General features: G+C 41.1%; 1 protein-coding gene across 2 annotated transcripts; it reads left to right on the top strand.

The window, feature by feature from the left end:
* Positions 1-7,748: 7,748 nt before the first annotated feature.
* Positions 7,749-11,001, top strand: LOC122827635. Of its 2 annotated transcripts, XM_044110536.1 has the most exons (10): positions 7,749-7,991; positions 8,403-8,518; positions 8,743-8,877; positions 8,961-9,100; positions 9,239-9,375; positions 9,461-9,554; positions 9,653-9,991; positions 10,076-10,259; positions 10,355-10,479; positions 10,663-11,001. In XM_044110536.1, the coding sequence occupies exons 2-10, from the start codon at positions 8,425-8,427 to the stop codon at positions 10,999-11,001; spliced, it is 1,587 nt and encodes a 528-aa protein (XP_043966471.1). In that variant the 5' UTR covers positions 7,749-7,991; positions 8,403-8,424. The 2 variants fall into 2 exon arrangements, with proteins under 2 accessions (XP_043966471.1, XP_043966470.1); XM_044110535.1 differs by having other exon boundaries at positions 7,749-8,518.
* Positions 11,002-12,811: the final 1,810 nt, after the last annotated feature.

The following is a 12,811-nucleotide window of genomic DNA, read 5'->3' as shown; positions in this document are numbered from 1 at the left end:
ATGATTATGCAACAACAAAAACTTTCTTACTCAGTTTGATCTTTAAGGACTTTATTCCCGATTAACTGCTTGTTCAAATCTTGACTAATATCTTGTCTTATTTTGTTTTATGATAAGAAACATGGAAAGGTTTTTATTATAACTGATAATTTATCTCCAGTTTTTGTATCTCAAACAAAACAAGCAAAAGGAAAAGCAGGAATTTGCTGATGAAGAGATTCCAGGTTTTTTTTCACTCAAGAAGGAAAAATATCAGCAACAATCAAAGAGAATCAATAATCAATGCTGCCTGTCAGTCTAAGAGGAACTGAAGTTCATCATTTACCAGATAGAAAAATTATTTTACAGTTCAAAATAAGATACCAATTTACCCAGGAGTGAATTTCTTACTTAATTCCAAAGTCAGAGCGTTAAATACTCAGGAAAAGGGAAAAGAACATTTTCCCAAAACCTTCCAAAACCTTCCAAAACCTTCCTAATGTTCCCTCTCCATCTCTACAGGTTGGACTCTACAGCAGTGGACATACAGAAAAATAAATACTTTAATAAACTGTGAATCCTCAGTGAGACTAGAAGGAGTTCACTGCTGGTTTGGATGAGCTGAAGGAGAAAAACGATGACTTGGTGTCACCAACCTGGATCACAAAGTTTGGATGTTCAATCTGTTATCCTACAGGACAAAATGTAAGAAATAAACTGTTTTATTTATGGTACGATAAAAACCAGCGTTTTTAAATCTCTCTGTTTGTGATAATGTTGAGTCAGCAGATTCCTGACCTGACCTCACCTCCAGGTTTCTACCTGAACAGGTCTCAACCTGAGTCTGCTACGGAGAAAAGCAGGATTTGCACGCTTCAAGGAAAAGTCATTCAAGGATCCCTGAAAAACATTCTGGCTACAGCTTCCGGAGGCGTGTTGCTGTTTCCGGGCAGATGGAGCCGCTGCCGCGTTAGGAGAGGCCGCTGCCGCGTTAGGAGAGGCCGCTGCCGCGTTAGGAGAGGCCGCTGCCGCGTTAGGAGAGGCCGCTGCCGCGTTAGGAGAGGCCGCTGCCGCGTTTAGAGAGGCCGCTGCCGCGTTAGGAGAGGCCGCTGCCGCGTTTGGAGAGGCCGCTGCCGCGTTAGGGGAGGCCGCTGCCTCGTTAGGAGACGCTGCGGCGTGGGAAGACGCTGCCGTTTAGAGAGGCCGCTGCCCGGAGGGAAAACGCTGCGGCTTAGAGGCCGCTGCCGCGTTAGGAGAGGCCGCTGCCGCGTTTAGAGAGGCCGCTGCGGCTAGGAGAGGGCCGCTGCCGGCGCAGGAGAGGCGCTGCGGCGTTTAGAAAACGCTGCGGCGTTGGGAGAGCGCTGCCCGCGTTGGGAGAAACGCTGCCGCGTTAGGAGACGCTGCCGCTGCGTTAGGAGGCCGCTGCCGCGTTTGGAGAGGCCGCTGCCCGGCTTGGAGAAAACCGCTGCGGCGTTAGGAAAAACGCTGCCCGCTTAGGAGAGGCGCTGCGGCAGGAGAGGCCGCTGCGCTTTAGAGGCTGCTGCCGCGTTAGGAGAGACGCTGCGGCGTTTAGAGACGCTGCCCGCGCGAGGCCGCTGTCGGCGTTTGGAGGCCGCTGCCCGGCTAGGAGAAAACGCTGCCGGGTTAGGAAAAACGCTGCAGCGTTTAGAAAACGCTGCCGGCGTTTGGAGAAACGCTGCGCTAGGAAAACGCTGCCGGGTTAGAAAACGCTGCCGCGTTTAGAGAGGCGCTGCGGCGCTGGAGAAAACGCTGCCGGCGAGGAGAGCCGCTGCGCTTAGGGCGCTGCCGCGTTTAGAAAACGCTGCCGGCGTTGGGAAGACGCTGCGGCGTTTAGAGCGCTGCCGCGTTAGGGAAGCCGCTGCCGCTTTAGAAACGCTGCGCCATCCCCTCAGCTGGGAGATTCTCACTCAAACATTCCCAGTTTTCCTTCCAGCTGCGGCTCATTCCAGGTGAGACGCTGAGAGGACGGTTGGTTCCGACCCGAAGGTGTCACTGTGATGATGAGCTGAGTCAGACGGTCCAATAAACCAACCAGAGTGTCCCTACAAGGTCACATTAAATAAATATGAGCTCATCCTGCTGCAGACTCAAACCTCAACATTATTACTCACAGTGGAATTAAACTCTGAATCATTCTGCAGAGGATCCACAGATCTTTATTTATGTAACCTGATGATTTATAATGACGGGACGTTTGTTATTGGATGTTTGATCAGCAGACTGATAAATAAAAGGCAAATTTCCCCTGAATTCAGAACTTCTAATTATTTTTGCTTTTTTAAAGTTTTAACTGCGTTTAGGATGAAAGTGAACCATTTCACTCTCATTCCTTAAGAAAAAGAAGATTTATGACATAAACCCATTTAGGCCAAAAGCATCTAATAACTTTTATAAAACTGTTCTTAAACAATAAATATAAAAAATAACCAGAACACACAATAACATGTTCAGCCTTTTCATGGTTACGTTTTATCTTTTGTTTCAACCTAAAACCAACATCTGTGTTAATAAATCTCAACATTTTAAAACGCTAAACGTGGAGTATGTGAGTGTTTTAATATTGTGGGACAGAGATATACTTCTTTTTTATAAAAATATCGGAAATAGAAACTTGAATCCATCAGTGTTATGAAGTTAAATCCAAATGAAACCCAGCCGGTCCGAACCGTCCTGAACGTCTTTATCATCTTCTGCTCCTGTCGGGTTAAAACCTCCTTCAGCTTTCTATTATTATTCCAAATGATTCCTGGTAACTTCCATTTTTCTGAATTTCTTAGAATCATTGTTGATCTGAAACAGAAACCTTCCCAGAGGAAGCGCCTGAAGCCGAGTGACGTCAGCAGGAAATCCAGTTTGATCCAGATCCTGAGGAGGACGGCCCACCTGGAAACACCTGAGACAGCTTCACGCTGCTCCGCTCAAACAGCAAACCTCTCAAACATTTAACTAACACATTTACCAGAACAACATCGATTATCAGCTGGAAAGCATCAACGTTAGTAAAACTCTGGGAAAGGAGATGAAGCCGAAGCTGACAGCAGACGCTGAGTTTCCTTATCAGTGGTTAAAACTCCGCCTAGGGATCACGACCTTGATGAAAGCACGGGAATCTTTTCTTTAATTCCTCCATAAACACTTTCGTTTAGGTATTTTTGCCGTAGAATCGGCGGACACACATGTTCTATCGCCTGTCACACTTAAGGTTTAACTAGTCTAGCGGCCGGTGTACAAGTCAACTCAGCTATCTTTACTTTTCCCACACACACATAATGCAACATGATTGGATTTGGGGAGAAGGGCGGGACTAATTTACCATACAAAGAAACCTGGAATGGAGTAGTGGAACGGAGTGGCAATGTAATCACAATGCACTGTAAGCTATGTAATGTGTTTTGAGACAGTTGACCAAAATCCAGGACGATTTTTAAATTCCCCCCGGACATTTTTTAGGTCTGAAAAGTTGGACATGTCCGGGAAAAAGAGGACGTCTGGTCACCCTACACATCATGAGGACTTGGAAATGTTTTTACCTGCAGCTTCCTGGAAGAACCAGCAGCTAAAGTTAGTTACACACTGCCTTAAAATAGAAACTCAACAATCTTAAAATAGAAACTCAACCATCTTAAAATAGAAACTCAACAATCTGTCTCTCCTGGTTCGTTCCTGACCCGACTCGCTCCTCAGACTGGACGGTTTATGAAGCTCACACGCGGACGCCGCGGCCGGTCGGACGCCGCATCCTCGGTGCATCACGGAGAGTGACCACAGATCCTTCCTGCCAGCAGCCGTTTGGCTCTGGACTCGTCAGCAGAATCAAGTCTGAATTTAAACAGCTTCACTCATTTTAAATATCATTTTCTGGTGTTTCCACAATTTTAATTTTATACTTGTTAAATTGTCTGTTTTTGAAAACCAGTTGGTCAGTTTACACACTTTAAACAAATTATTCAACTCAGTTCCAAAGTCTTTAGAATCAGACTGTCATAATTTAAAGTACTTTATATTACAATTGGTTATTTCTCATTCTTTTAAATATATTTTTAATATTTTTATCTTTGTGTAAACCTAAATTCCTCAATGTCATTTAATTTAATGTAATTTAATTTAATTTAATTTTATTTTATTCTTCCCACTGGTAAAACCCCGGTGGGTTTCTCTGACTTGCAGGAGTCCAGAACTGAAACTGCAGATTGGATCAGAACCAAATCCACTGATTCTGCCCATCAGGACGACAGAATCATTTCTGACTCTGTAGAACCTCAGAGAGGCTGACCGGGTTTGTTCTGGTTCTGAGCTGGATATTTTCTGCTCTCCTTTACCGAACAGAACCGGCGTGGTTCTGGATCCGGTTTGGATTTTACATGTTTACCTGTAATGAACATGGCGCCAGGTACTTTTCCACCTCAGAGTGACTGGATGGAACCGGCAGCGCTAACGCCTCGCCGGCATGTTGCTGCACGCTGCTGGAACAGAACCACAGGGTTTGGTTCTGGAAGGAGGAGAAGCTTCGATCCGCTTCCCTCCCACCGCAGCTCAAACCAGGATTCCTAACAGAACCCGCCTCATCTGGACCTAGCTAAAACAATTTCTGTTCTGGAAACTGAAATAATCTGACCATCTAGTGCCTGCAGAACCCGGCCAGCCGGCCCGTCTGCTGGAGGAATTTCACTGAAACGTTTTCAGAGATTAAATGTTTTAATCTCTGGGAGTTTAAATGTTTTAATCTCTGGGAGTTTAAATGTTTTAATCTCTGGGAGTTTAAATGTTTTAATCTCTGGGAGTTTAGATGTTTTAATCTCTGGGAGTTTAGATGTTTTAATCTCTGGGAGTTTAAATGTTTTAATCTCTGGGAGTTTAGATGTTTTAATCTCTGGGAGTTTAGATGTTTTAATCTCTGGGAGTTTAGATGTTTTAATCTCTGGGAGTTTAAATGTTTTAATCTCTGGGAGTTTAGATGTTTTAATCTCTGGGAGTTTAGATGTTTTAATCTCTGGGAGTTCCTGGATGTGGATTCCTGTCGGGTTTGCAGAGAAACTTCCAGTAAAAGTCTCTCTGCCCTCTGAGACGTTCCATCAGTGGATGTTTGGATTAGAAAAGGCCAGAGCACATTTTTATAAAATCAAGCTGCTAAAGAAGGTTCTGTCTTCCTGATAAAGGTCAAAGGTCAGATTGATGTTTCTGCATAGAGCTGAACAGACAGTAAACATATAAAAAATCAAACATCGACCTGCTAATTTGGTTTAACAGGTTGGTGGTTAATTTTAACTTCCAGTATCGACATCCAGATGAGACGATGAAAAACTTCCTGTTCCAGATTGAGACGATGAAAACTTCCTGTTCCAGATTTACAGTAAAAACAGAGAGAAGTCAGAACCCGTCCAACAAGAACCAGCTTCTGCTTCTGCTCAGGTTGACCTTTCACCTCCGTCCCGTTTCTGTGTAAACAGCAGGAAGTTGATCTTTAGATAAACGGCTGCTGATCAGGCCAGGATCAACAGACCCAAACAGAACCTGACCCTGACAGAACCGCCCCCCCCCCCATGATGCCTTTGATGACATCAGCATCTCTGAACCCGCCGAGGCTTCGCCCGGTCCGTCCGGTCCGAACAGGTTGAGCTCCGTGGGACATTTGGAGCCGACGTGTTAAACTGAGTCCGTAAACATCAGAACTGGGCCAGAATCGTTTCCAGAGAAATCCACAGAGAACAGCGGCTCCCTTAAAGCTGCTGTGTCCAGTCAGCCATGCAGGGCCCGGATCCTGCATGCTTCGTTCTGGTTCAACACAACTGGATCAACTGATGACTTGTTAGCAGAACCTCAGCAGAACTTTGACCTGCTGAATCAGCTCAGCTGGAGCAGAGACCCAAACATGCAGGAACCGGGTCCATATGGACGGACTGATGGACTGACGGACTGATGGACTGACGGACTGATGGACTGACAGACACACACACACACACACACCCACCCACACACACACACACACACACACACACACTCGGCCCTACAGCTCCAGCTTCCTGCTGAATGATAGACGAGTTCTGTTGGATCCTCAGATCTGTTCGTTTTTCTGCTTCCTGTTTTCTGTGTTCAGGTTCTCAGGTCCGTTTCTGAAGAAACCGTCACTGATCTGCTCAGACCTGCTTCATGTCAGGATCACCTGACTGCTGCAGCACTTTTCCAGATTTCATTCATTTTTATTGACATTTTGTTTGCAAACTGAATTGCAGTTTAGGATAAAAGTGAAAGTTTAAACTGATTCAGCTCCAGATGCTTCTTCAACAAACCCACAGTTGGACAAATTCTCTTAATTTCCTGGTTCAGAAAAACAGTTCATGCAATTTATTTGATTGATGTAAAGTTTAAATAAGCAACTGATTGTTTCATGGTTTTGCAGTTTCCTCCGTTCTCAGCCAGTTCAGCCACATTCCTGCTTCTCTCACCTGAACCGTTTCTTCCTTCTCAGTCACTTTCAGCTTTAACCCTTTCACTCTTCCTCTCTCTCTTTCCTCCTGCAGACTGAAACTTTTCTCCTTCTGTTTCTTTGTGGATCCAACAGAAACACTTCTGACAGTTTAAAATGTTTTCAGACCATAAGCATTAAGATTTATGAATCAGAATCTGCTCAGATTTATGATGCAAGTTAATCCCTCTAAATATCCCCCTGAGGATATTTAGCTTCAGATGGCTGAGCTTAACGTGTGCAGGATGAAATCTGCAGGTTGAGAGTAAACCAGAGGATCGGTTCATCAGCTGACTGAACTGGAAGAGGAAACAGAAAAACAGGAAACTCCTTTTATCTCTGAAGTTAATCATTTCCTCTTTTTTTAATTTGCTGAAGTAGAAACTGAGCTGAATTAAACAATTGGAGGAACTCTGAGACTTTACTGAACCAGCTGGAGAAACTTTATGAATAATTATGAAATTAATAAAAACATTAACTTGGTTTGTTCAAAATCTGTTTCCTAAAATGGACTTTGGTAGAAGAAAGGATGATTTCCTAAATGATTTCTGATATTTCTCTTTGAATCACTTAGGATGAAGATCCATCATCATCGTCATCGTCATGGCGGCGGTGACGTGTAAACGCAGGAGTGACGCATCGACCCGCTTTGATTACAGCCGGCGACCCAATCAAAACAAATGACCCGGCTTCAGCAGACGTCACATCCTAACATGTGAAATCAGACATCATGACAGGAAGCCGAGGAAAGAAAGAAACAGAGAGAGAAGAAGAATATTTTAAAATGAGAGGAAAAGATAAAAATAAAACAGCAAACAGAGAAATCAGTCAGACATGTTGGAGCAACGACTTCTGCCCATCACTGAAGTCCATCACTGTTCAGAGGGAGAGTGTTCCCAAAACAAAAACGTTCCCAAAACAAAAACGTTCCCAAAACAAAAACCTTCCCAAAACAGAAACGTTCCCAAAACAAAAACGTTCCAAAAACAAAAATGTTCCCAACAGGAAAAAACCCAAATCTTTTCTCCTGCTAGCGCTAGGCTAGCAGTTTGTTTTAGTTGTATTTACCCAGAAAGCCCTGCGCTGTCCACTTCGTGGTTTTGGAGCGGTGTCCGGTCCGCTTGGCATTCACATATGAATTCAAACCGGACCAGAGTTCACTTCACCCAAACTGAGACTGAGGTTTGCAGGTGGACCAGAGCGATTGAGGTTTGAGAGTTTGACTTTTTTTGTTCTGCATCAAGTTTGATTTCACTTTCACACCTCCAAAAACGAACTGCACAGCAAAAAGTAGAGAGTTAAAATTTCAGGGTTAGACGTGTCAGAGTTAATTTTAACTCATTAAGTGTTTTTTTAACATTTAGCGATTTAAATGATGCCCAGTGTTGGAGTTATTTCGCAGAGTTGATTGCGTTGGTGTTGAATCAACTCTGCTGGGAGGAAAATAAGCTCCTCCCCTCCGCTTCACAGTCTTCGTTTGATTTCAATCTGAACACGGCTCCATTTTGTTCATCTCCTGTTCTACACGGTAAGTGTCCAATTTACTAAATTTTTTGTCCAGCACTATTACATTGACAGAGTGAGTGATTTGACTTTTTCTTCTAATTACCACATAATTGAAAGGCAGCTGAATATGTCCATTTTGCAACAATTTTACACAATGTGTTAGCAATTAGCCCACGTGCTAGCTAGTAGCACTTACATCTGATATTATCATGGTAATTCTTACAAAACATATTTTGTCGGACCATATACTCGTGAAAAATATACTTCTATTTTGTTTTGCCGTTTAAACTGATAATTTTGGCCTTGTGAATGTAAGAGGTAACGACTATTAGCTTCCGTGGAACATCAACGAGCCGAAGTCACGCACCATAAATAGCAGAGGAAGTTACTGTGAGGTGAACGTTTGACCTATACCTTATTTTGCTTTGTCTAGGTTTATCCCATGCTTAAATAAAATGCTGATCCATGTAAAGTATGGTGACCTGCAAAAGTATGTGAAGTTGGAGGAGGTCGAAGGGCTGTTTGACTTTAATCAGTTTCATGAGAAAGGTTTGTTATTTATTTAACATCTCTGTGGGGCATGGGCATTATTCTTTTCAATGTATGTCTATTTAATACACATTTTACACATTTGTGGTTAATAAAAAGAGTAATCCATTGTATTTTCATTAATATGTTTCATACTAATCACATGATCAATATCAAGTAACTGTTAGTTTAAAAAATCCAGCTAATTACAGAATTAGGCTCTAAATCTTGCCTTGTTTTTTCAGTCATTGAACGATTTTGCCTGCCACCTGATGGCAAAGTTACATACAAAGATGCAACAGATACTGAAGTTGACGAAGAAATATTCAGTGACCTCCTTAGACAAGGCAACGTGGTACTGACAGTTTTCTGCTATGATGGTGAGATACCAAAGCAAATTAAATCAACTGTTATACAGATTTTACCAAAGAATGTCACTGATGTCTATTGTCTCTTTCTTCAGAGTTCTCAGAATGGTCATCTGCTTCTGAGTCTGACTCGAGCTTCAACTCAAATGCATCAACATCAACCATACTATTGGATGAGATACCACACAAGAAGCAAAAAACTGAGAATCCTAATAACTCAGTGTCTGCTACGAATGTAACAATATTTTTTGTCTGCCTCTAAATTCTGTTTTGTATGCCCAGACATGTTTTGTCATATTTTGGTAATCTGCATATTGCATATTTCCTGTTTTTTTTTTATTTTTTATAATTATTATTATTATTCATTTTATAGCTGGTTGAAGGTGTCCTACAAAGCAAGTCTGGTGGTGAAGAAATTCTGCAGGAGTATGAAACTACAGAAACCTTAACTGATGCCACAAGAAGACAAATGGTGAACATACTGGTGGCTGACATGATTGATAAACATGGGTATGTTTGTTTTTACAATGTTTAATTTATGTAGGTATAATAATTGAAAAAAATATTTAATCACCAATTTAAAATCTGCTGTTAGGCACCTCCCCACTAAAGCAATCAGAGAGAAGTATGCCTTTGGAATAGTGACACTCTTCCCATCCCTCAAGGATCCATACACCAAAAAAGGCTATGTAATGTTTTTTTCTACAATCAAACATGCTCTTTTATTTTGTGACTCAAAACTGATTTTACATTTAATTTTTGTTCTCTTCTTTTTCTTATTTTTTAGGAGCACTTTTATGACGCAGCAAGCAGCACTGGATACATTTCATGGCGTCTTAAAACGGTCCTAAGGAAGATTCGAAGAGGATCTCTTGTGCCACTAAGCAGCACCAATTACATTTCATCTGGAGGCCCAAATATACAGAGAACTGTGATTGTTGAAAAACAACTTGATGGGAATGCCTGCCAGGAGGCCATATCTCTGCTTAACCACACCACAGACAGGTCTGTGATCTTTCAGAAGATGAGAGAGACTTTTGAGTACCGTCACAAGCTTATTAAAGATGCCAGTGGAAGAAATGATATTCTGACAACGTTCAAGAGGTTCCTGGACACAAAAGGATTGGTAAGTGTTCAAGTGAGTTGTGAAAGTCTTTAAATGTGGATTTTTACCTTCTTATAATGGTTTGATTTCTACATGTTATTAAAGATTGATCAAGACTTCAGTCTTCTGTTCAGTGAAGAAACCTCATCCAGAATGCTGCAGAAGTGGGATGTGATCTTCAAACCAAATGTCATCAAGGAGGCTAAGCGTTTAACTTCTACACCTGAGTTGAGAAGTTTGGTGCAGTCAGCGGAAAGTCTTCAAAGCGATGACGTCACTAACACATCTAGTAAGTACCTAGATATATCTGAAGATAGTTGACTGTTCAGAGTACTCATAAAGTTCTGATATTATATCTGAAAACTTTTATAAATTTGTCTTCAGGCTATGACCCAGAAATGGCCTCGCTGTTGCTTCTCTTACATCTCCTTCCACCGCAACCAGGAGGACAGAAGTCTCCAAAAATCAGTGCAAGTGATGCAGTTGAGAGACTTGTTGTCTTTCATAAGGTAATTGAAATTTAAAATATGCTAAATTATTTGTCTATTTCCTTTTATAGACATGCATAAATACAGATGTTTGAATGACAGCTTTGAAGATGTCTGGGCATACTTAAATTTATTTTTTATGTAACGTATCGTAAAGCTGTATGTTTTGTTTCTTATGTTTGGTGTATATCTTTTTAATTTTAGTCATGCTGCAGTTTAGAGGAGCATCTCCGGGGTCAATGGGGTCTGCAGCCATACCTCCTTGCTGTTGGGCGTCAGAAAAGCAAGATTGACAGCTTCTACATCGTCATGGATAAGTGCCTCATCCCATGCCAGACAAATGGTTCTCTTGGAGCATTTGATGAGCTATTCAAAGCACATTTTGTGTTTAATGTCTCTTATGATGCTGCATTGATGAATTTCTACACATTTCTGCAGACAACAGTGTATAACATTGACGTGGGCAAAATTAAAGAATCGCCCAGAGTTAGGGACATGAGAGCAAGGCTGCTAAACCAGTCCCTGGTGCTCTCTTGTGAGTAAGTCAGGCTAAAAAATGTTGACCTGTTTTATGTGTCAAAAACTGTATCCAAGCAGCCAGAAGTTGGTCTCACATTTAAGACTTGAACATAGTTATTGTCCTGGACCAAAATTCAAATTGTTATGTTCTCAGCATGGCTGCAGGCATCAGTTTCTGACATACACAGGTTTTCGAAAGCATCTTAATAATGTTCATAGCAATGTTCAGCAAATTTCACAAAGTTCAGCTATTCCAAGTTCTTCATCTTGTGATACAGTTGTGACATGTCAAACAGATGTTTTGGATGACCAGTTAACCCCTTTAAATCAGTGCTGTTCCTCTGATCCTTCTCATGAGAGCACCTCCTCACAGATTTCTAAAGATCAAACTAAAGAGATGTGTGCATCTATAGTGGCTAAATTACAAGGCAGTGGAATCTCTGGCAGTCTAGTGTCGTCAATTGTGGGGGATTTAGAAGAACTAACAAACAAGATTCACTTAAAAGCAAAGGAAACGGCTATATCTGCATTACCCAAAAGTGATCCCAATATTTCTGTGATAAATGAGTCATTTGAACAATTTGAAAACCCATTCTCAAACCTAAATACAGAATGGAAGCGAAACAAATATTTCAATCTTAAATGGGGTGTTGTTGAGCCCGTGGAGATAACACTGGGAGTAAGATATGATAGTAGGCTGAATCAGAAATCTGGTACATATGATCAGGTACCTGTGAAGGATACGTTTGTATATGTGCCGATATTGGAAACATTGCAGTTCATGTGCAGAAATCAAAACATTTGTACTATAATTAAGAAAGATTATGGATCAGAGAAAAACACTTACACAGACTTTTCTGATGGAAGCTATTATAAAACACATCCTTTGTTTTCAATAAAAAAAGCTGCATTACAAATTCAAATATTTTATGATGATTTTGAACCAGCCAATCCCCTGGGCTCAAAACATGGAATTCACAAAATTGGCTGTCTCTACTTTGTTCTAAGAAACCTGCCTCCTAAATTTAATTCAGCTTTAATGAATATTCATTTGATATCGCTATTTCATGCACAAGATCTTCACAAATATGGTTTTGATTCTATTCTGGAGCCATTAATGAAAGATCTAAAAAATCTGGAAAGCCAAGGCCTCAGTCTTCCATTTTCTGATGAACCAGTATATGGCACAATATCACAAATCACCGGAGATAATTTAGGGATGCACACAATTCTTGGTTTTAATGAATCTTTTAGTAGTCACTACTTTTGTAGACTTTGTTTAATTGAAAAAAGTGACTGTCAAACTGTATTCAGTGAGGATGATCCTAAGATAGTACTTAGAGAAAAGACACATTTTGAAATGCTTTATAAATCTCTTAAAGAAAACCCACAGCTAAAGTCTTTGTATGGTTTGAAGAAAAATTCTTCACTGAATTCATTGAGTTATTTTCATGTTTCCAACAATTATTCTTTTGATATAATGCACGATCTTCTTGAGGGGGTTGCTCAGTATGAGATCAAATTACTTTTTGAATATCTTACTCAAAACTTCATATCACAACAAGATTTACTTTCTAGGATTTATAGTTTTGATTATGGGTATTTAGAAAGAAAGAACCGTCCCACAAAAATTATTTTGGAGAGTGCTGGAAATAGTATAGGTTTGAATTCTGTTCAGACATTGTGTCTTGTCAAAAACATTCCACTTTTGTTTGGGGACATCATTCCTACAGGAGATAAAAACTGGTACTTGTTACTGTTGTTACTAGAAATAATGAACATTGTCTTTTCTCCTATTCTCACTATGGGTATGACCATATATTTGAAGCATTTG

The sequence above is a fragment of the Gambusia affinis genome, unplaced genomic scaffold (genome assembly GCF_019740435.1).
Source record: "Gambusia affinis unplaced genomic scaffold, SWU_Gaff_1.0 Scaffold1, whole genome shotgun sequence".
NCBI classification, from domain to species: Eukaryota; Metazoa; Chordata; class Actinopteri; order Cyprinodontiformes; family Poeciliidae; genus Gambusia; species Gambusia affinis.
Note: the sequence above shows the minus strand (reverse complement) of the source record. Positions and strands in the feature narration are given on the sequence as shown.